Consider the following 24800-nt stretch of genomic DNA (forward strand, 5'->3'; position numbering starts at 1 on the left):
TAACTTTTCTTTTTAAGGGCAGGAGACATCTTTTGTTTGATTCCTATTCATTGCCACTCATACGCTATTTTCAGGCCTTCTCATCACTTGCATAGATTATTGCACTGTCTTCCTAGCAAGCCTCCCCTAGACCCCCTGGCGCCTTTCATCAGTCTCACTGCTCTCATACTGGTTTTAGAGAAACGTATTCACTGTATGACACCGTCCTTCAAAATCTTCAGTTTCTTTTCACAGTCAACTGAATAAATCCTAATTTCTCTACTTAACTCTCAGACTTTTCCTGATCTGCTTCTATAGCTGCCCACGGTTTGCTTTCACTACCAACTAACGGCTTCTCCCTGCCATTTGTACTGACCATGCTTGGAAATAATACTGTTACTGCTGCTACTGATGGTAATATTTTACTTTTGTTTACACAGTTCTCTCATTTAATCTTCCCAGACCCTTTGAAGAGAACAGAATAAGCAGGTTGGGGGTTTGTTTTTTTACTGTTGTTTTAATAGATGAACCGTTTATCAGCGCCCCTGCATTTCCTCAACTGGTCCAGAGCGCATGCCTCCCCCACGCCCATTTTCCTCCTCATCCTCAAATATGCATTTTTTTTAATTTTAAGGCTCTCCAGCTTCCCAAGGTGAAATAACAGGCCTTTTTTTCTGGGTCTCTGCTAGAATACATGATGCCATAACAAAACAGGGAACGTAGGAGAGTCGGGGAGAAGAGGAATCCTCATTTTAAGGCACTGAGCGTTGGCAAATTGGATGTTGCTGAAAGGCTGTGGCGCACGTCCTGTGGGTACAGAGCCGGGTGAGGTTTATATTACTCAGATTTGGGGGCCCTCTCTACCTGGTAGGAATTGGCAGTCTGCGTGAACAGATCCATTGTGAATTCGTCCTTCAGAATTGGCGTCCTAGCCCTGGCGGGCTTTTCCTCAGCCGGGAGCTCTGGCTGTCACCTTGCCTTTCGGAAACCATGCAGCATGCGTGAAAATTCAGTGTTTGCTGTAGGGAAAGATAACAGGAGTGAAAATGCCCCCTTGCCCTTTGTTTGAAGCATAAGACCTTGGGAACGGGGCCGGGCTGGTTCCTTCAGCAAGCTTGTGCTCAAAGGCTGTTCCTTCTACCAGCCTAAGGAAATGAACGGCAGGAAAGTACTTGTTTCTCCTACAGATACATTCCCTGCATCACAGAAGGAGAAGTTGACTTCAGACTATAGTCTTTTTTTTTTTTTTTTTTTTTTTTTTTTTTGCAGTACGCGGGCCTCTCATTGCTGTGGCCTCTCCCGTCGTGGAGCACAGGCTCCGGACGCGCAGGCTCAGCGGCCATGGCTCACGGGCCCAGCCGCTCCGCGGCACGTGGGATCCTCCCGGACCGGGGCACGAACCCGCGACCCCTGCATCGGCAGGCGGACTCTCAACCACTGCGCCAGCAGGGAAGCCCCAGACTATAGTCTTTTTATTGCCTTTTTTTTTTTTTTTTTTTTTTTTTTTTTTTTTTTTTTTTTTTTTTTTTGTCACCGACTAGAAAACTTCCTTCTTTTCAAGTCGGTACAGTTAGGAACATGTCGGCTTCTGGCTCAGACGAGGGCCTGGCAGGGACAGGAGGAGAGCAGTGTTCTCACGTGCAGTGCTAGCTGGGTGATCTTTTTATAGGTTTCCTCAGCCCATCTGGAGATGGATGATGATGATGGCTGCCCAGCAGTACGGATACACCTAGTACCGTTGAACCATCCACTTAAAAATGGTTAAGATCGTAAATTGTATGGTATATGTATCTTACCACAATTTTTAAAAATTGGGAAAAAAAAAAAAAAAAAAACTTTTTAAAAGAAAGAGAAAAGCAATTGCCAAGTCCAAATAAAATGCTTTGCCTATTTAAAAATCAGTATAGGTCCATCAAGGAATTATCCATGAGGCCAGGAAATGAAGTCATATCTGTGGATTTTAAAAGGGAAAATTCACTATAAACGTATGGATTTGACAGTAGTATCCTCACTGATATTAAAGGAGGCAACCGGATATGTTTCTACATTAGAAGCATATGGCAGTCAACACGTGTCCTGGGAAAATGACTCCTTTGGGCAGTAGTAGAAGTAAAGATTCGAAACTAGTTTGTTTGGGAAATACAGCTTCAATTAATGCATCATCGGGTTGATCTGCTTTCATATTCCATGGGATCTTCCCTGTTGACAGAATAGATTGATCCTTATGACCTCCGCAAGGCCAGGTCTGCCCTGGCAGTGAGTCAACCAGCAGACTGCCCGAAGGAACTTGAGAGATTGTCCATATCTCTCCTTTTTCAGATGAGAAAACTGAAACCCAGAGAGGCAGAGTGAATATTTTCTACAGTCTGCAATTATATTTATGTCAGAACTAGACATCAGGCCCAAGTTCCCTGTGTTCCAAGCCAGCGTTTCCTTCTGCTAAACCATCTGAGCAGAAATAAATGGCTTTAACCAGTTCAAATATTAGACTGAACGAAGAAAGTGTTAGCATGATCCCTTATGTGAATTTTAGGTTATGATAGGATATGTGGATAAATGAACACTCCTTCACCTACCCCAACACACGTGTGTACACACACACTATGATCTTTATGTAAAATACTCGAATCCCAATTTCAGGTGTCTAGTCTACTTCCAAATGAAATGAAATAATATTTCCTCTTAGGTGAGCAAAATTTTACACTTTTGGGTGACTCCAGAAAAGAGTCCTGTATCTGTAAATCGGTGTTTGGCAGGGCCCTGAGACGCACTCCCTTCACCCCTCCCCCCGATAGCCTTTGTAGTATTTTCTTCTGTAAACATTTTAAGGACCTTATTGTTTAGACAGAATCGAGTGTACCAACTTTCTATTCAATATGCTTCACCTACAAGAGCTTGCGGGCCCAAATCTGTTTATTCTACATCTGTTTTCTGCCTCCTGTTGCATTCATGCATTCAAAATGAGTAAGTTGCTTTTTCATCTGTCTTCTGAGTTTTTATATCCCTCTGACAAAAATGAATATCATCTGTGCACAGTTGCTGTAATAGAGAATGATATAGAAATGGGAATAAATTACCACCTCAGCTGTCGAGATCAAGTGTGTGTGTGTGTGTGTGTGTGTGTGTGTGTGTGTGTGTGTGTGTAAATATTAAATCATTGCCGGACATCTGGAGTAGTGAATGGCAGAGTGCTTAAGCACATAGGCCCTGAAGCTGACTGCCCAGGTTCAAATCCCAGCTCTGCTGTTTGCTGGGTGTGCAACCTTGGGCACATTTCTCGACCTTCCTGGCCCCTAAACTCCTGGAGCAGTTGTCAGGATTAAGTGAGCTAATAGAGGCAGGCCACTTACTTAGAGTGGTGGGCACATAGTAGGCACTTACTGAGCATTAGTTATGATTACCTGAAGTGTGTTTTAACCTGAGAATAGCCCGCCAAGATCAACAGTTCCTTTTATCCATAACCCAGCATCTGTAGATTAGATTTTAGAGACTCGTGAGATGCTGTTGAAAGTACCATGCCAACGCACTTCTTAACCAGTTTGACAGCATTCCTCATGCCAATTGAGCACATTTTATATCTCCCATCCTTAAAATAGCTCCTAAAAATTCGGCTTTGCCTAGGTTTCCTTTGGCCATTATGGGCCCTTTGGGGACTTCCCTGGCCGTCCCGTTGTTAAGATTCAATCCCTGGTCGGGGAACTAAGATCCCGCATGCCTGTATGGAGCAGCCTAAAAAAAACAAAATAAAATAAAGATGTTCCTTCCAAGAAAAAAAAAAATGTGGGCCCTTTGGTCTTACGGACGTTCTTTTTACACCCGTTTGGACTGATGGATACTCACTAATAACTACGATATAAGTCACTAGGGCTTGGTATATATAAGTAGAGGTGGCATCACCGAGTTACTGGGCCTGCTCATGGACAGAATTCCTGCAAATTTTGGAGAAAGACCTTTTATCAGGGTATTATCAGCATTGTCTGGAGTCCACTGTTGGTTTTCAGTTGCTCTTCTTTTATTTTGACTATAAGCTGCGGCGGTTTACCTTCATAATTACGTCGTGGTTTATGCGGTTAACTTCTCCATGTGGAGTGGTAGATATTTTCTTCACCAGTGTTTCAAAGACAGGTTTGGGTTGGAGTTGAAACCTGTTTCATTTATACTTACTGCTAAGGAAAAGCACGTGTCATTCTGTTTCCCCTTTTTACCCTTCTAGAGCGGAAGTCTTTATTAGGACCAAATTTTCCTTCCTCCCCTCCCCTCTGTCCCCTTTCCTACAGAAGCTGAGGCAGAGGTGCTAATGAAAACAACCTTTTTTTTTTTTTGAGAGCCGTGCTTTTAGTTGGAAGTGTACTCTGGACTCCCTTTGATCAGTTCACCGTTAGTTCTAACTCAAACTGATACTTACCCACAAAGCTCAGAGAAACAAGGAAATATGAGTTCAACATTTACCATTTTATTTTTTCTTTGTCACTAGCTTGTAAATTGGATTTTTTTTTTTTTTAATCTGTCTTTCTACGAAGATTATTTAAGATGAAGGGAAGTGCAAAACTTCTCCCTGGAATACCCTTATCTGTTTATCCAGGGTGTCTTGATACACTGACAACGAAAGGGGTTTTTTTTGTTTGCTTTGGGTTTTGGGGGAGGGCATTTGAAAAAATAGTAAAAAAAAAAAAAAAATTTCTAATTAGCTTTTTTTTAAAGCTCCATTTAAAAAATACAGTACAGTCTGTTCCAGTGTTCACTCCTCTTAGTTTAGACATATAGTTTTGTCACCACCACTACAATCAAGACAGAACATTTCCATCCCCCCTAAAATTTCCTTTTGTTTTGTTGTCACCCTGCCTGCCCCCAGTCTCTGGAAACCACTGCTCTGTGTTCTGTTCCCATACTTTTGCCTCTTCCTGAACTGGACTTTAAATGATTGTAGGAGGCAGCAGGGGAAGAGTTAATGTGCCATCTTGTACTTGAGCGTAATTTGTCCTGATACATACTTGAGAAAAGACTTTCCATGATATCTACAGGCAGAGATACGTGCTCTACCATGTATCTGTGAAAGTTTTCTGTTAAATAAGAACCCTCTAGCATAAATTAATAACATTGAGTATACTTACAGGTTTGCATAGATTTAAAAGTTTTGCTTCTGTTCCCTGGAGCCATGGTGTTAATTGGTTTATTAGTCAGGTGGAGTGGAAAGCCTGAGGTCAGGACAGTTGTCCTTGAACATGTAAATGAAGAGTGGATAATCACTGTGTGTTATTGTTTGGGCTTATTTTATCTTTAATGGGTGATTCAGAGTCCTGATTAATATTTAGAGCAGTGACTGCTGGCCTCCAACCTGCTCATTATCTTCCGAACTTTAAATAAAGTACTTGATTTCTACCCAAGACAGCAGTTATGGGAAGCCTTTTACTTCTTCTTGTCTCATGAACACAGCTGTTGACCTCTCAATCCTTATTTCAATCAAGAAAAATTTCTGGTAATGTTGGGCTTCTTAAACTCGTATTTATGGCTGAAAATTCACAGTCGGGTAGCTGGGGAAAGCACATCTTGGCCGAGTCTATGAGGGGACACATTAGAGCCACGAAGCTAAGGGAACAGGGAGGACATCAGTTTGGTGTTAGGTTTGTGTTTTGCGAGAAAACTAGTCCTGAAGAGTTTTTCACATTTTATACCATTGGTGTTAATGCATTTCCCCCTCCCCTTTCACAGTTATCACAGTTCCTTACACTCTTGCCTTCCTTGCCCTCCCCCAGGAAGGGGTGCTTGGTGAGAAACGATGGTTTCCAACCAGTGTTTTATTTTGAAAAAATTTCCAGTATAAAGAAGAGTTGAAAGGATAGTATGATCAACACCTGTATGTCTAGTACATCTATCTGTTCAACGCCTGGTTAGCGTCTTGCCCCATTTACATTTCACTTTTCCCATGTATGTGTGTATTTGAATCTACACACACAGACACATCTTTCTCCTTTACCATTTAAAGGTAAAAGGCCATCATACCATAGAACATAAGCCCCTGAACATTTCACCACATATCTTGTTTCAAACAAATACTTCCTCCTGCGTAACTGCAATACTGTTGCCACACACAAATTTAACGTTAAGTCAGTAATACCATCTAGCATGCAGTCCACACTGAAATGTCCCCATGGCTTCGGAACGTTCCTGATTTCTGGTAGTTTCCTTCCAGGATCCAGTCAAGGTCTTTGTCTTTCATTGGCTTGTCATGCTTTCTTTCTTAATCTGAACAGCCTCCCACCACTACAATCAAGACAGAACATTTCCATCCCCCCTAAAATTTCCTCTTGTTTTGTTGTCACCTCTGTACTTTCACTTAATCTGAACAGCCTCCCAGCATCATTTTTTTTTTTGTTTTTTTCATTCATGATATTGACATTTTTGAAGAGTCCAAGCAGCTTTCTTAAGAATGTCCCATATTCTGGATTTTTCTGGTTGTTGCTTCGGATTAGATTCAGGTTGAATTTTTTTGTTTTGGCAAGAGGACTATGGAGGTGCTGCTGTGTCCTTCCCACTACATCACAACTGGAGGGAAGACATGACACTTGGTTCTTATCAGTAATGCTAAGGATGGTAAGGTGGTGTCAGGTATTTCCATTGTAAAAGTATCCTTTGCCCTTTGTAATTAGAAAGTCATTTTTGTGATATGTTGAGCGCTTGTGAGCATCCTGTTCCTCAACAGCCTTTCACCCTATGGTTTTAGCCTCCATTGATGATCCTTTTCTAATTCAGTGATTACATTAGTGGCTGCCTAATAGTGGTTTTCTCATCCTACCATTCTTTCTGCACATATTAGCTGGTTTTCTTCTGTAACAGAGCTCCCACTTTTCCCCTCTCTTTTTCTGAGTGTCACCATGGACATCCAGGGTGATTTTGCGTGTAGAGAGAATGGGACTTCTCCTGACTGAGCTGCCTTTGGATACTATTTTTGCCATGACATTGCTTAAAACGCCAGTGCATGGAATTAACCATCCTTTTCCCCCATAACAATGTAAGCATGTGTCTGATAAATGCATTTCCATATCAGCCAACTCTTTTGTGGGACCAAGTCATATAACATGAGTTATGTGCTAATGAGGACTGAGAAACTCATAGGCTTTTCTGTTTCTTTTTTCCCTTTTGCTGCCTCAGTTTATGTTAACCTGCACCTGTCAGTCCACGTCGCTCATATATGTCATAGCATCTAACGGTAGGAGGAAGGACACATAATGTCAAAAGGAAGGAGGAAAGGAGGCGATCAGAAGAGATAAGAGTATGCATTTCTCTCATTGCTTATTGAATATTCAGTTGTATCTTCATGTAGCTCTCAGTAGACCAGCATAGAATTCAGTTGAAGATTGGTACCTGGGCATTGTCTCAGGTAGGCCATATTTAGATATCAGAGCCTCTCGTACTCTTGGCCACGTTAAAGATTCAAAAGACTTTGGAGATCAGCCTTGTATGTTCCCATCGGAAATCACTTTTGTCCACCCTTCTTTAAAAACTCCTTTAGGCATACATATTTTAGTCTTAAAATAATAGATGATCTCGGGCTTCCCTGGTGGCGCAGTGGTTGAGAGTCCGCCTGCCAATGCAGGGGACACGGGTTCGTGCCCCCGTCCGGGAAGATCCCACATGCCGTGCAGCGGCTGGGCCCGTGAGCCATGGCAACTGAGCCTGCGCTCCGCAACGGGAGAGGCCACAATAGTGAGAGGCCCGCATACCGCAAAAAAAAAAATAATAATAATAATAATAATAATAGATGATCTTGAGCTGTTTCCTCTTTGAGCCTTTTTTCATCTGTAACATCAAGTGAAACATTATCTCAAGGGTTACTTATCCCCAGGTTTCTTTGATTATATGCTGAGCGTTGTAAATGGAAAAGGCAGAAAGGGGTATGGATTACTGTATATACTTTGAAGCTTGGTCATTATCAGCCAGGTCTTACCTGATCTTCTGGGTAACAGTTCTTGTAACAGAGATACAAGATACAGAAAACAGTCTTATATGTATAGTGTGGCCTTTCACGTGAGACCAACTGTTCTCTGAATAGAAGTAGCATAGACTAAGAACAAGATGTGAAAAAACGTTGTTTGGAGCCTCATATAAATGATCCCTGGTGCCCCTACACTATAGTTTCCTCAACAACTCAAAGGTAAGACACAAGAATCTTATGTCTAAGATGATCAAAATGCCACCTGCCTTCTGTTTTATTTGTTACATGCAGGTTTCATTTAGTTTTATAGCAGATTTTTTATCACTCATTTGATTTTCATAAAAATTGGGATTGTTTGGAAGAAGAGTCATTAATATTCTTTACAACTTGTTCTTGTTCCTCCTTTTATGTTCGTTGCTAGTGCAGACTTCTCTCTTATGTAAAATATTCCACTGATGCCCTTGGTAGATTTAGAGGTTGTTAAAGAAGTCGTAATAACAGCTCAGGGAACAGTCAGGAACTGCCTGTCCTATACAGTCTGACCCTGGCTAGCCATTCTCTTTATAGTTCTAAATCTTTGTGTACAGACTGTAATTCACAAAACAGTTTTGATCAATTTGAATTCAGCGAATCTTTCTAAACACGAGGGCTTTTTACAATCAGGGCCAGAAAAGTTGGCTTGTCAGCTATTAATGCTATAACCTATTAACAGAGGCAGCGATATTGAAAGGGTTATTTGGATTTATGAAGGGAACACTTTACTAGTGGAAACAGCAGATGAAAATGGCCAGGAAGGAGAGATTAACCTTTTTAAAAAATCTGTGGTTTGTCCCCAGTATTTTTCATAAATTTCTGTCAGTCAGAATGTTTGGAAATTCTATTCATGCATATGAATGCATGCAATATTTATGAATTTACTTACTATTTTTCTTCGAAATGGGCAGGAACTCTACTAAAGGAATGAAAACATACACTCACATGTACACACACACACACACACACACACACACACACTCTCTCTCTCTCTCTCTCTCTCTCTCTCTCTCTCTCTCTCTCTCTCTCTCTCTCTCGTACTAGCTGACTGCCTTAACCTTGCTTTGGTTAATTAATTGCCATGAATAAATAAATTTCTGTTATTTGTCATGAAATACATTGCATAGAGTTTCTATTTGAAAAGCATCCTGATTTCAAATCAGGGTCTACGATTTTAGCATGTTCCCTTGTTGCTTCCAGTTTGGGCTTTTTTTTTTTTTTTTTTTTTTTGCGGTATGCGGGCCTCTCACTGTTGTGGCCTCTCCCGTTGCGGAGCACAGGCCTAGCGGCCATGGCTCACGGGCTTAGCCGCTCCACGGCATGTGGGATCTTCCCGGACCAGGGCATGAACCCGTGTCTCCTGCATTGGCAGGCGGACTCTCAACCACTGCGCCACCAGGGAAGCCCCAGTTTGGGCTTTTTAAATTTATCCATCCTTTTTCTTTTCTCTCTCCACAATATGTAAACATATTTTTAGCTTAAAATTTTAAAAATTGAGATATGATTGGTATATAACATGGTGTAAGTTTAATGTACAACCTTAAAAATTTTTAATTGAGGTTTAATTGACATATAAGATTTTGTAGTTTAATGTACAACATGTTGATTTGACACTTATATTGCAATATGAGTACCACCCTAGCGTTAGCTAACACCTTTCCCAGGTCACAGAATTTCTCTTTTGTGGTGAGAACAATTGAGATCTAGTCTCTTAGCAACTATGAAGTTTATAATACAGTATTGTTGACTCTAATCACTGTGCTGTGCATCGTATCTCCAAGACTTATTTATCTACTAGCTGTAAGTGGATAATCTCTCCAATTGCCCTACCCTCAGCCTCTAATAACCACCATTCTACTCTGTTTTGGGGAGTTCGGCTTTTTTAGATTCCACATATAAGTGATACCATACATATTTGTCTTTCTCTGTCGGAGTTATCTCACTTAGCGTAACACCCTCAAGGTCCTTCTGTATTGTCAAAAATGGCAAGATTTCCTTCTTTCTCGTGGCTGAATGAATGATATTCTCCTGTATATATGCACACCACATCTTTTTTTTTTTAATCCATTCATCCATTGACAGACAGGTTGTTTCCAAGTCTTGGCTATTGTGAATAATGCTGCAGTGAACATGGGAGTACAGATATTTCTTCAATATCCTGTTTTCGTTTCCTTTGGACATATACCTAGAAGTGTAGTTGCTGGATCCCACGGTAGATCTATTTTTAATTTGTTGAGGAACCTCCATAATGTTTTCCATAATGGCTAAACCAATTTACATTCTCACCAACAGTGCACAAGGGTTCCCTTTTCTCCAGCCTCACCAGTGCTTATCTCTTGTCTTCTTGATGATAACCATTCTAACAGGTGTGAAACAACATCTCATTTCTCTGTCCACAACGTGTTAACCAAAGTAGCCGTTCTGGACCAATCAGTAATTGAACAGGCCTATCGTAGCTTCTCGGCTTCTGTGTTGTAGAGGATAGCTGTCTACCTGTTAGGTGCCTTGTAGCATTTAGTTAATCAGAGTGGACCCACGTTGGTTTCTTAGTTTTGACACATGAACCATGGCCATGTGTAAGGTGTTAACGTTCGGGCAAGGCCTCTCAATCGTGGCGCTACTGACACTTTGGCCTGGAAGAGTCTTTGTTGTAGGGGCTGTTCTGTGCATTGTTGGACGTTTAGCAGGATCCTGACCTGTCTCTGTACCCCAGTTGTGACAACCAAAAACGTCTCTAGACATTGTCAGATGTCCTCTGAGGAACAGAATTGTCTCTCACCTCGACCATGGCTGCCTGCCTGCCTGTGAGGTTCCCTTCAGGCCCCTAGTAAAAATTTTGCATCTTCCTACATTTTAAGCCAGATCATTCTGAATATACCCTCCAAATCCAGAAATAGACTATGGATTAGCCTTTTGCGTGTGATACTGTAACAGAGAAACCAACAGAGGCCATTTACTTTAAAAACTATTTAAAAGTAAACTGGAGGGCTTCCCTGGTGGCGCAGTGGTTGGGAATCCGCCTGCCGATGCAGGAGACACGGGTTCGTGCCCTGGTCCGGGAAGATCCCACATGCCGCGGAGCAACTAAGCCCGTGAGCCATGGCCGCTGGGCCTGCGCGTCCGGAGCCTGTGCTCCGCAACGGGAGAGGCCACAACAGTGAGAGGCCCACATACCGCAAAAAAAAAAAAAAAAAAAAAAAAAAAAAAAAAAAAGTAAACTGGGCATTTGAGAATGTACTTATTTTGTCTTCTATTCCTTAGACAACCCTTATGAGTTTTTTTTCTTTTTTCTTTTTTTTTTTTTTTTTGCTCTTCAGGATGAGTAGGCAGTATTTTTTTTATTCTAACCTCATTCAGATATTGTAATCCTTCCTTTTAATTATCGTGATCACAGTTTTAATTCCCACCCATCGTTCAATTCAGCAAACCTTCATGGAAGGTGTAGAAACATAGTTCCTGTCTTTAAATAACCTGCAACCTCGGAGAGAAACGAAGGAGGTTTAGACAAGTATTGTTTCCAGAGCAAAAGGCGGTTCCTTTTTATCGTCTGAGAACTACTGGGTACAGTCTCTCACATAATGTTTACTTTTCTCTATACTAAGTTTTTTCAGTTTATTAAGGATTGACATGGTTTTTCTAAAGTCTGACAATTGCGCTGCCAGGTACCTTCTCTTAAAAATATGTTGTATGTGTTTTTGGCAGTTGGAGTGTGGGGCTTGCTGAGAAACCTTGCCATTGCATTTCTTCTGTGGCCATGAACTGATACTGTTAGCCTGAGAGAAAAGTAAATATTCAGGTTGACACCCCGGTAGCCATTCAGAGCCTAGCCCTTGAGTTCCTCAGGGTTTATGGAAAGCACAATGGGAAAGAAACCCAAAAGTTATTCTGAACCCTGGCAAATCCCCTAACTCCCAACTTGCCATGTAATGTCCTTTGAAATTATTACACTGGTAATTACATCCCTTGGCTAGAAATTCCAGATACTGGGATTCTGGGATTCCTTTAACTGTCTGTTTTGTTTGTTTGTTAATATTTATTTATTTATTTATTTACTTACTTACTTACTTAATTACTTTGGCTGCGCCAGGTCTTAGTTGTGGCACGCGGGATCTTCATTGCAGCATGCCAGCTCTTAGTTGCGGCATGCGGGATCTTTAGTTGCGGCATGTGGACTTCTTAGTTGCAGCATGTGGACTCTTAGTTGCTGCATGCATGCAGGATTTACTTTCCTGACTGGGGATCAAACCCAGGCCCCCAGCTTTGGGAACGTGGAATCTTACCCACTGGACCACTGGAGAAGTCCCCCCTTTAACTGTCTTTGTATGTTGTTAAGATGACAACTGTATAAAGCCACCCTGCCATCTGCTGTAAGGCAGCAGCAGTAATTACAGTGGATTCCTTCCCTAGCCTCCATTCTGTGGGTAGTTGCCGACGGGGAGAGGACCAAGAGAGAAGGAGTGGAGATGCAAGATACTTGCATACTGTGGCTGTCACGGTGGAAGGAGCTGTGATATCCTTGCTTTGTGTGTGTGCATGCCATAAAAGAGGAAAGAGGAGGTACTGCCCAAAACAAGCAAACAAAACAAAACAAAAAAAACCCAAGGGCTAAATGGCCCGTTCTAAGAGTTTCTGCTTAGATGGTTTGAAACTGGCACTTAGGGCCAGGGGCAAGGGCAAGGTCATCCTTGATACCAAGAGAAGCTATCTGAGACCTATAGGTAGGTCAGCAGATAATGGTACCTACAAAGATGATCTCAATCTGTTGCCACCATACCTGTCTTTTGACCTCAGCAACTTCCTGTCATTCCAAACTAACCTATTTATTTTTTTCTAGAATGTTCCAAATGTAATTTTAGCTGGGTTTTAGTTCCAGTTCTTTAAGCTCTTTAGAGACGCTTGCCTGATTTTTAATTCTTCCTTTCTTTATCGCCAGACAAAAGGAGAGGGAATATAACACTAGGATACAGAATGGTTTGTAGTAAACACGAAAGATCGAAACAGAATGAGAATGTGAATCCCCATATCTTGTCTTCAGTGCTGTCAGTTGGAATAGGCGAGTGGATTTAAAAGAGCCAAAATGATGGATCTTGCGTCTTAGGAGGTAGGAAGAACCTTGAGAATTTCCAGCCTTTAAGCACAGGAGAATCTATGGTATTTTGAAAGAGGAGAACATTCTCTAGCTTCCCTTGGTAATTCACACTAATGCTTTAACAACTTTCATTATCAGGAAATGCTTCCGTATGAGTTACAGCCTAAATTTTTCTTGTTCTGTCCTCAGTGGAGAAATCGAACAGCTGGTCACAGGCCTCTATGGAAGAGCCATTCACATAATTGAAAACTGTTATTAAATCGCCCCTTCAGCCACTCTGTCTTGTACAGTCTCGTGTTTGGGGTTTTTTTTTAAATGACTAAATAATCCCAATTCACTTAAACTGTTCTCATAGGTCTTTCAAACCCTTTAATTATCGCCCTGCCTTTCTGCCAAGCCTTCTCTAAGTTCTGGGTCAGCTATAGCCACCAGAACTAGACACCGTTTTCTAAGAAGGCTTTGAACAGTACTTAGGGTAATGTGATCATTTCGTCACACTGTACTTGCTATGCCTTTATTTATACATCACAGACATGGTCTTCCGCCCCCCCCCCCTTTATTTTGGACACCTACATTTGTTGCTGACTCATGGTCAGATATTTTTTCTGTCTTTCGGAATGAATAGAAGCTTTCTGTTAATATTATGCTTTCTGTATTAAGCCTGAATTCTTTCTTTGTAGCATGTCTTTGAATCTATCATTAAACAAACCATCATTTAAACCTAAGTCAGGGAAATAGATATAGGTTCAGATTACGCAACAATAAACCCCACGTTTTAAATTGGAATGAGTTAGCAGTGCTTTTCAATTTGCTGTCTTTCTTTGATGGTTTTTGTCCTAGCTCGAAAGGGTTATTTTGATAAATTTAGTTTCTAGACCAGTGGAGCGAGAGATTGTTATAGGACATATTGTAGCCGAAACTTGCTTTTCTTTTGACACAGTCTCTCATTGTATCTTTGTTTACAAGGTGGAGAAACACATTCAGTAGAGACTAAATAATAATATAACTGGAAAGAGTCACAGTCCAACAACCAGAGAGGGCTGGATTCTGGATTTGTGTTGACCAGAGGTGCAGTCTGTAGAGTGCGGCCCATGTGTGACCTTGGCCTGTTTGATATATTCACTAGTGACTTTTTGGTGAAGACAGAACACGTATTTTAAAATGTAAAACTTACACGGAGTTGGCAAGAATGGCTAATTCATTGGCTGTAAGAGTCAGGATTCTTAAAGATATAGATGAGATTATACAGTGGGCTAAAACTAACAGGGAAGTCCTTGACAGAAGTGGAAGGAAACAAATCCCAAATGAACAAGTACAGAATGGAGGAATCACTGGAAACAGCCAAACACTGCATTTCTTATCATGCCCAACAGTGCATTAGTACCTTCTGTTCACAAGCCTTATAACTTTAAAAAAAAAAAAAAAAAAGAAATGTCCTGGGATCACTGAATAATTAGTGTGGGGAAACTCTGAGGTCAAATAAGGTTTAATGTGTTTCTTTACTGACAACCATCTCAGCTTTTAGTATGTTAACGTGCATTAAGAATTTTAAGAGACAGATATAATGTGCAATGCGTCCTTAATTAATTTGACCTTCTCTTCATGAAACATTTTGCTTGGATCACTGATCTGCTGGACACACTGGGAAACACTGACCCAGAGATTTTAGTTGAGTCGAAACCCTGTGTGAGCCTATAGCACAGAACAAAAGAAAGTCATCCAGTTATACTGTCCAGAGAAATGGAGATACCATTCATAGCAGATCATAGTTGGAGAATAGTTTTCTAAAGGACAGTGGCAAACCAAGCCATGTCATATGAGGAAGACATAAAAGGAATAGGGATGAAGTGGCATGGACAGACATGATAGCTCTGGTAAAATATTTAAAGGGATTTGTGAGGGCTGAGAACTTCTGGGTTTCTGGTCAAACATATAATAATAATGACGATAACAATAGCACGCACTGACATGGCTATTGTTACATACCAGACATTGTTCCAGGTGCCTTTCATTTAAATCTTAAAGCAACCCTGCGAGGTAGGTGCTATTAATAGTTCCATTTCATGGCAGAGGAAAATTAATACACAGAAAGATAAAGTTATTTTCCCAAGGTAACAAGTCAGTGGCAAAGCTAGGACTTGAACGCTTGTGGTTGGACTCTGGAGCCTCTGCTCCTATTGGCTATGCTGGTGGATTTCAGCTCAGTGTGATGAAGCACTTTGACAGGGGTATCTGTACACAAACGTTCAAGATCATCCATTTGCTCCCTCACACGGGTGGTATTTACATAGTGGCTGTAAGAACACACTGACATTGGATAAGTTTGAACTCGGTGACTGCTGAAAGTCTTAAAGCTCTGTGGTGCCATTCCAAAAGTATGAATTCGCTTCCATGGTCCCTTTTATGTTCAGATTCTATAATTCTTTTTTTAATTTTTAAGAAAATTTTCACAAAGTACCTCTGTGATGGCACTCTACACAGAGAGAAGTACTCAACGAAAGCTTTTGATCAGTAGCTTGAGTTGATACCATTTTGCAGCTAGGAAATTCAAGGTTAAACAGCTCATTATAATGGTGTTAAATTTATGATCGGGGTAACGAACGGAGTACTACTGAAGTAGTGTTACAAGCCAAGTGACCTGTCGGTCCAGATCCTACTATTCGGTTGGCCAAAGAGTTCATTTGCACTTTTTGTCTAAAGTGTGAATAGGATCATTATTAGCAAACCACATTCCAAGAGAAGCAGCATGGGTTTGCTGTTCATATACTCATTACTTGTATGATACTAAATATCCCATCGTGTATTCAGTGTAAATTGGTCTCAGAATAGGTAGTGCCCTTTGGTTGGCTCTTGGCAAAAGCAAATGAAAACTGTCTCTGGAGAAGGCACTTGCATTCTAGGGCTCAAAATATCTCCAGAAGATATTTTTAAGCTTACTATAGTTCATAGTAAAGAGAATTAAGCCCACAAGAAACTAAAGTGAGTGAGAACCAGGAGAAATAACAGACCCCTGAAGCAGACCCGCAATAATTTCATATCTTGGAATCATTAGAAAGAGAGGATTTTTTTAAAACTCTGTATATACTCTGTCAAAAAAATAAGAAACAACGTTGAAAAATATCTTTAGGGAACCACAGACTTTAGAAGTGACCTTAAAAATGACCAAATAGGGCTCCGCCGGGCAGCTGACACGAAGCTGGTCTCCTTAGGACCCGCTGGGGCTTTGGCTTCTGGAACACATGGGGCTGAGTCCATGCTGACAGCCCAGGGGCTTCAGGACAACACGGGGTCGAGTCCATGCTAATGGGAGCCAAGTCTCCTCAGGACTTGCTGGGGCTTTGGCTTCGGGACATCGTGGGGTCCAATTCATGCTGACAGGAGCCCCGTCTCCTCAAGACTTGCCAGGAGGTGGTGCGGCTGAAGGAAAAGGTAATCCACAGGACCCAAGACATGGTACCTGCTAATATACTCTTGCCACGGTGCCTCTTAATACCATGTGGACTCCTACAAGGGAAATAAGTATCACAACTTAGGCTGAACTTGGTCTGGCCGTGTGGCTGACAGGGTCTTGGTGCTCCAGCCAGGTGTCAGGCCTGTGCCTCTGAGGTGGGAGAGCTGAGTTCAGGACATTGGTCCACCAGAGACCTCCCGGCTCCATGTAATATCAAACGGCAAAAATCTCCCAGACATCTCCATCTCAACACCAAGACCCAGCTCCACTCAATGACCAGCAAGCTACAGTGCTGGACACCCTATGCCAAACAACTAGAAAGACAGAAACACAACCCTACCCATTAGCAGAGAGGCTGCCGAAAATCATAATAAGGTCACAGGCACCCCAAAACACACCACCGGCCGCGGTCTTGCCCACCAGAAAGACAAGATCCAGCCTCATCCAACAGAACACAGGCACCAGTCCCCTCCACCAGGAAGCCTACACAAGCCACTGAACCAACCTTAGCCACTGAGGGCGCACACCAAAAACAAAAAGACCTACGAACCTGCAACCTGTGAAAAGGAGACCCCAAACACAGTAAATTAAGCAAAATGAGAAGACAGAGAAATACACAGCAGATGAAGGAGCAAGGTAAAAAGCCACCAGACCAAACAAATGAAGAGGAAATAGGCAGTCTACCTGAAACAGAATTCAAAGTAATGAGAGTAAAGATGATCCAAAGTCTTGGAAATAGAATGGAGAAAATACAAGAAACTTTTAACAAGGACCTAGAAGAACTAAAGAGCAAACAAACAATGGTGAACAACACAATACATGAAATTAAAAATTCTGTAGAAGGAAGCAGTAGCAGAAAAACTGAGGCAGAAGAATGGATAAGTGACCTGGAAGATAAAATAGTGGAAATAACTACCGCAGAGCAGAATAAAGAAAAAAGAATGAAAAGAATTGAGGACAGTCTCAGAGACCTCTGGGACAACATTAAATGCACCAACATTCGAATCATAGGGGTCCCAGAAGAAGAAGAGAAAAAGAAAGGGACTGAGAAAATATTTGAAGAGATTATAGTTGAAAACTTCCCCAGTATGGGAAAAGAAATAGTCAAGTCCAGGAAGGACAGAGTCCCATACGGGATAAATCCAAGGAGAAACATGCCACGACACATATTAAACAAACTATCAAAAATTAAATGCAAAGAAAAAATATTAAAAGCAGCAAGCGAAAAGCAACAAATAACATACAAGGGAATCCCCATAAGGTTAACAGCGACCTTTCCACAGAAACTCTGCAAGCCGGAAGGGAGAGGAAAGACTCCCCTGTGATGAAAGGGAAAAAGCTACTACCAAGATTACTCTATCCGGCAAGGATCGCATTCAGATTCAACAGAGAAATTAAAACCTTTACAGACAAGCAAAAGCTAAGAGAACTCAGCACCACCAAACCAGCTATACAACAAATGCTAAAGGAACTTCTCTAGGCAGGAAACACAAGAGAAGGAAAAGACCTACAATAACAAACCCCAAACAATTAAGAAAATGGTAATAGGAACATACATATCAATAATTACCTTAAATGTAAATGCTCCAACCAAAAGGCATAGACTGGCTGAATGGATACAAAAACAAGACCCGTATATATGCTGTCTACACAAGACCCACGTCAGACCTAGGGACACATTCAGACTGAAAGTGAGGGGATGGAAAAGATATTCCATGCAACTGGAAATCAAAAGAAAGCTGGAGTAGCAATTCTCATATCAGACAAGATAGACTTTAAAATGAAGACTATTACAGGAGACAAAGAAGGGCACTACACAGTGATCAAGGCATCCATCCAAGAAGAAGAAATAACAATTGTAAATATTTATGCATCCAATATAGGAGCACCTCAATACATAAGGCAAATGTTAACAGCTGTAAAAGGGGCAATTGACAGTAATACAATCATAGTAGGGGACTTTAACACCCCACTTTCACCCATGGATAGATCATCCAAGATGAAAATAAATAAGGAAACACAAGCTTTAAATGATACGTTAAACAGGATGGACTTAATTGATATTTATAGGACATTCCATCCAAAAACAACAGAATACACATTCTTCTCAAGTGCTCACGGAACATTCTCCAGGATAGATCATATCTTGGGTCACAAATCAAGCCTTGGTAAATGTAAGAAAATTGAAATTGTATCACACATCTTTTCTAACCACAATGCTATGAGACTAGATATCAATTACAGGAAAAAAATCTGTAAAAACTACAAACACATGGAGGCTAAACAGTACACTACTAAATAACCAAGAGATCACTGAAGAAATCAAAGAGGATATCAAAAAATACCTGGAACAAATGACAATGAAAACACGACAACCCAAAACCTATGGGATGCAGCAAAAGCAGTTCTAAGAGGACAGTTTGTAGCAATACGTTCCTACCTCAAGAAACAAGAAACATCTCAAATAAACAATCTAACCTTACACCTAAAGTAGTTACAGAAAGAAGAACCAGAAAACTCCAAAGTTAACAGAAGGAAAGAAATCATAAAGATCAGATCAGAAATAAATGAAAAAGAAATGAAGGAAACAGTAGCAAAGATCAGTAAAACTAAAAGCTAGTTCTTTGAGAAGATAAACAAAATCGATAAACCATTAGCCAGACTCATCAAGAAAAAAAGGGAGAAGACTCAAATCAATAGAATTAAAAATAAAACAGGAGAAGTAACAACTGACACTGCAGAAATACAAAGGATTATGAGAGATTACTACGAGCAAATCTATGCCAATAAAATGGACAACCTAGAAGAAATGGACAAATTCTTAGAAGAGCACAACCTTCCAAGGCTGAACGAGGAAGAAATAGAAAATATAAACAGACCAGTCACTAGCACTGAAATTGAGACTGTGATTAAAATTCTTCCAACAAACAAAAGTCCAGGACCAGATGGCTTCACAGGAGAATTCTATCAAATATCTAAATATCTGATAGAAGAGCTAACACCTGTCCTTCTGAAACTCTTCCAAAAAATAGCAGAGGGGGCTTCCCTGGTGGCGCAGTGGTTGAGAGTCCGCCTGCCGATGCAGGTGACACGGGTTCGTGCCCCGGTCCGGGAAGATCCCACATGTGGCAGAGTGGCTGGGCCCGTGAGCCATAGCCGCTGAGCCTGTGCGTCCAGAGCCTGTGCTCCGCAACGGGAGAGGCCACAACAGTGAGAAGCCCGCATACAGCCAAAAAAAAAATTAAAAATTATATATATATACATACACATATATATATATATATATATATATATATATATATGTATCGCAGAGGGAGGAACACTCCAAACTCATTCTGTGAGGCCACCATCACCATGATACCAAAACCCGACAAAGACGTCACAATGAAAGAAAACTACAGGCCAATATCACTGATGAATGTCGATGCAAAAATCATCAACAAAATACTAGCAAACAGAATCCAACAGCACATTAAAAGGGTCATACACCATGATCAAGTGGGTTTTATCCCAGGAATGCAAGGATTCTTCAGTATACACAAATCAATCAATCTGATACACCATATTAACAAATAGAAGGAGAAAAATCATATGATCATCTCAATAGATGCAGAAAAAGTTTTCGACAAAATCCAACCCCCATTTATCATAAAAACCCTCCAGAAAGTAGGCACAGAGGGAACTTACCTCAACATAATAAAGGCCATATATGACAAACCCACAGCCAACATCATCCTCAATGGTGAAAACCTGAAACCATTTCCTCTGAGGTCAGGAACAAGACAAAGATGTCCACTCTCACCGCTCTTATTCAACATAGTTTTGGAAGTCCTAGCCGCTGCAATCAGAGAAGAAAAAGAAATAAAAGGAATCCAAATCAGAAAAGAAGAAGTAAAGCTGTCATTGTTTGCAGATGACATGATACTATACATAGAGAATCCTAAGGATGCTACCAGAAAACTACTGGTGCTAATCAATTAATTTGGTAAAGTAACAGCATACAAAATTAATGCACTAATGATGAAAAATCTGAAACAGAAATTAAGGAAACACTCCCATTTAACCACTGCAACAAAAAGGATAAAATACCTAGGAATAAACCTACCTAAGGAGACAAAAGACCTGTATGCAGAAAACCATAAGGCACTGATGAAAGAAATTAAAGACGATACAAACAGATGGAGAGATATACCATGTTCTTGGATTGGAAGAATCAACATTGTGAAAATGACTATACTACCCAAAGCAATGTACAGATTCAGTGCAATCCCTATCAAACTACCACTGGCATTTTTCACAGAACTAGAACAAAAAATTTCACAATTTGTGTGGAAACACAAAAGACCCCGAATAGCCAAAGCTGTCTTGAGAAAGAAAAATGGAGCTGGAGGAAGCAGGCTCCCTGACTTCAGACTATACTACAAGGCTACAGTAATCAAGACAGTGTGGTACTGGCACAAAAACAGAAATATAGATCAATGGAACAGGATAGAAAGCCCAGAGGTAAACCCACACACATATGGTCACCTTATCTTTGATAAAGGAGGGAAGGATATACAGTGGAGAAAAGACAGCCTCTTCAATAAGTGGTGCTGGGAAAACTGGACAGCTACCTGTAGAAGTATGAAATTAGAACACTCCCTAACACCACACACAAAAATAAACTCAGAATGGGTTAAAGACCTAAATGTAAGGCCAGACACTATCAAACTCTTAGAGGAAAACATAGGCAGAACACTCTATGACATACATCACAGCAAGATCCTTTTTGACCCATCTCCTAGAGAAATGGAAATAAAAACAAAAATAAACAAATGGGATCTAATGAAACTTAAAAGCTTTTGCACAGCAAAGGATACCATAAACAAGACCAAAAGACAACCCTCAGAATGGGAGAAAATACTTGCAAATGAAGCAACTGACAAAGGATTGATCTCCAAAATTTACAAGCAACTCATGCAGCTCAATAACAAAAAAACAAACAAACCAATCCAAAAATGGGCAGAAGACCTAAATAGACATTTCTCCAAAGAAGATATACAGATTGCCAACAAACACATGAAAGAATGCTCAACATCATTAATCATTAGAGAAATGCAAATCAAAACTACAATGAGATATCATCTCACACCGGTCAGATTGGCCATCACCAAAAACTCTAGAAACAATAAATGCTGGAGAGGGTGTGGAGAAAAGGGAACCCTCTTGCACTGCTAGTGGGAATGTAAATGGATACAGCCACTATGGAGAACAGTATAGAGGTTCCTTAAAAAACTACAAGTAGAACTACCATATGACCTAGCAATCCCACTCCTGGGCATATACCCTGAGAAAACCATAATTCAAAACGAGTCATGTACCAAAATGTTCATTGCAGCTCTGTTTTCAATAACCAGCACATGGAAGCAACCTAAGTGTCCATTGACAGATGAATGGATAACAAAGATATGGCACATATATACAATAGAATATTACTCAGTTATAAAAAGAAAGGAAATTGAGTTATTTGTAGTGAGGTAGATGGACCTAGAGTCTGTCATACAGAGTGAAGTAAGTCAGAAAGGGAAAAACAAATACCATATGCTAACACATATATATATAGACTCTAAGAAAAAAAAAAAAAGGTCATGAAGAACCTAGGGGTAAGACAGGAATAAAGACACAGACCTACTAGAGAATAGACTTGAGGATATGGGGAGGGGGAAGGGTAAGCTGGGACAAAGGGAGAGAGTGGCATGGACATATATACACTACCAAAAGTAAAATCGATAGCTAGTGGGAAGCAGCCGCATAACACAGGGAGATCAGCTCGGTGCTTTGTGACCACCTAGAGGGGTGGGCTAGGGAGGGTGGGAGGGAGACGCAAGAGGGAGGAGATATGGCGATATATGTGTATGTATAGCTGATTCACTTTGTTATAAAGCAGAAACTAACACACCATTGTAAAGCAATTATACTCCAATAAAGATGTTTTTAAAAATGATCAAATACAACTTGTAGATATTAAAAAGTACAATAATCAAGATTTAAAACTTAATGTATGGGCTTACAGTAGACTGGATGCTGCTAAAGAGAGAACTAGATACTCAGGCAGTAGGGGCCGAAGGAAGTATTGGGAATGAAGCACAGAAAGACCAAAAATAGAGGAAAAGTAAGGAAAGCCTGTTCAGAGATACGGAGGTTAGATTGAGAAAGTCTACCATTTACCTAATAGGTTTCTGTAAGCAGAGGAGAGAGGGAGTGGGGGAGAGGCCGTATTTGTTGAGATCATGACTGAGAAGATTCCAGAGCTGACTAAAGAGTCTGACCCACAGGTTCATGAAGCCCCGTGAATCCTAAAAAAAAAAAAAAGTATCAATTAAATCCTAGAAGTACAGTACAAGACAGGAAAAGGACAGATGACCTTCAAGGTACCAACAGCTTCACAGCTGACTTGTCAACAGTTAGCAGCAGAGAAAGTGAGATAAAGGTGGAATGATATTTCAGGATGCTGAGACAAAATCGAAACAAACAACAAAAACAAAAAAACTCTTTCAATCTAAAAATCTATACCCAGTGAGGATAGCTATCAAGAATGTGCATAGAAAAAGAGACTTTCAGGCAAACAGAATCTGAGAAATTTGCCATCAGCAGACACTTAACAAAAGGAAATACTGTAGGATACACTTTGGCAGAACCGATCCCAGATGGGAGATTTGAGATGAAGGTTGCATTGAGAAACAAACTCCCTAGAAGTGGTCAATATATGGGTCAATCTAACAGTATAAAAACACGGTCTTGTAGGGTTAAAAACAACATATAATTAAAATGTTGACTGTGGTAACATACCAATCAAGTGATGGATAAATAATATTTTGAATTTTCTAAAATGATTGTACTCGCTGGGAAGAATGGTATTTATTAAACTTAGACTCTGAAAGAGAGAACTGGAGACAGACAGACAGAAAAGCAGCAGGCCACCGTGAAAACAGCACTAGACCAGGAGGTTTGGATGCTAGTATCAGCTCTGCTGCCAGGGAGTTGTCTGGCCTTCGAAAAAGCCACTTCTCTCATCCACATCTCAGCTGTCTTGTCTGTAAAATGAAGCTTTGGGATCCGATGAATTGTAAAGCCTCTTCATCCTGATTCTGTGCAACAGTGAGAAACAGATTCACTAGGAAAAAAAGGGAGCAGTAGTTCCTTGAGTTGTTTTGTTTTTTCTTTTTCTCCTTTGAAATTTTATCAATAAACGCTTGCATTTTACTTCAGGCCAACTTTTATGTATCTGATCCAAAACTGGAGCTAAATGTAGTCTCTCCCAGGTGTGTATTTTGCTTTACTTTTTCCGTTTGTTTTGCTTTGCTTTGCTTTTTTTGTCACCTAGTAGCCAGACAGAGTAATAGCGGTTTCCCAAAGCTTTAGGGGTAGGTAGCTTGTGTAGATGCTGTGGGGACATTTGCAGAAACAGCCTGTGAAGACTGGGCCTCGCTGTGCCACCATTGATCCTTCTTTCTTTCTTTACCGCATTACCCGAGCTGACATTTGCCGCCTTTACTCTCTTATTACCTTCGCTCCTTGCATTCTTCGGCTTCCTGTCTTTGCAGGCTAATAATAAACCTGAGATTGAAGCGGCCCTCTTCCTAGACTGGATGAGACTGGAGCCCCAGTCCATGGTATGGCTGCCCGTCCTGCATAGAGTGGCTGCTGCGGAGACTGCGAAGCATCAGGCCAAGTGTAACATCTGCAAGGAGTGTCCAATCATCGGCTTCAGGTATGAGGAACGCCCCCAAATGTCATTTGATTTGATCATTTCTCATCTTTTTATGACGTGATCTTTTATCTCCTCTACCGGTTGCTGTCAGTTTGGTCCTCTGCACAGTGGGAGAGGAGGTGATCAGGCTGGAGCATTGACCACTCCTGTCACTCCCCTGGTCATTAGGTGGTTTTAGTGGATCTACTGCATCAGGCAGGCGTCCTTCTCAGCCTTCACTCTCAGCTCTTGCAGAGCCACGTTCTTGGTCGGTCGGGACTGACTGCCTGTCTCCACCAAGATATTTGTCCGTCAAGTATATACAGATTAACTGTACCTCCTCTTTCCTCGCACCAAAACATGTTGATCATCTCTTTCTTTTTTTCCATGGTCTTTTCTGTTTATAGAAACTCTCCAAGAATCGGTTATAAAACTAAGGGATGATTCTCTTTGGGGAGACCTGTCATGGTAGCTCAGTCTCTTAATCACTTTGCACCACTGTTCTTGCCCTAAGGTAACAAGAATTGTTTCGAGCACCCAAGAGCATACTTCTTTATCTGTGAATCTGATTGCGCTCTTTTCATAG

General features: G+C 40.9%; 1 protein-coding gene across 23 annotated transcripts in view; it reads left to right on the top strand.

The window, feature by feature from the left end:
* The window catches only part of DMD (dystrophin), a 2551447-nt gene that overhangs the window by 2459194 nt on the left and 67453 nt on the right, over positions 1 to 24800 (top strand). For all 23 annotated transcript variants that reach the window (XM_067023689.1, XM_067023685.1, XM_067023692.1 and 20 more), the window contains one exon: positions 24069 to 24235. In XM_067023689.1, coding sequence (XP_066879790.1) covers positions 24069 to 24235 — 167 coding nt within the window. The remainder of the gene's footprint in view (positions 1 to 24068; positions 24236 to 24800) is intronic.

The sequence above is a fragment of the Kogia breviceps genome, chromosome X, assembly GCF_026419965.1.
Source record: "Kogia breviceps isolate mKogBre1 chromosome X, mKogBre1 haplotype 1, whole genome shotgun sequence".
NCBI classification, from domain to species: Eukaryota; Metazoa; Chordata; class Mammalia; order Artiodactyla; family Physeteridae; genus Kogia; species Kogia breviceps.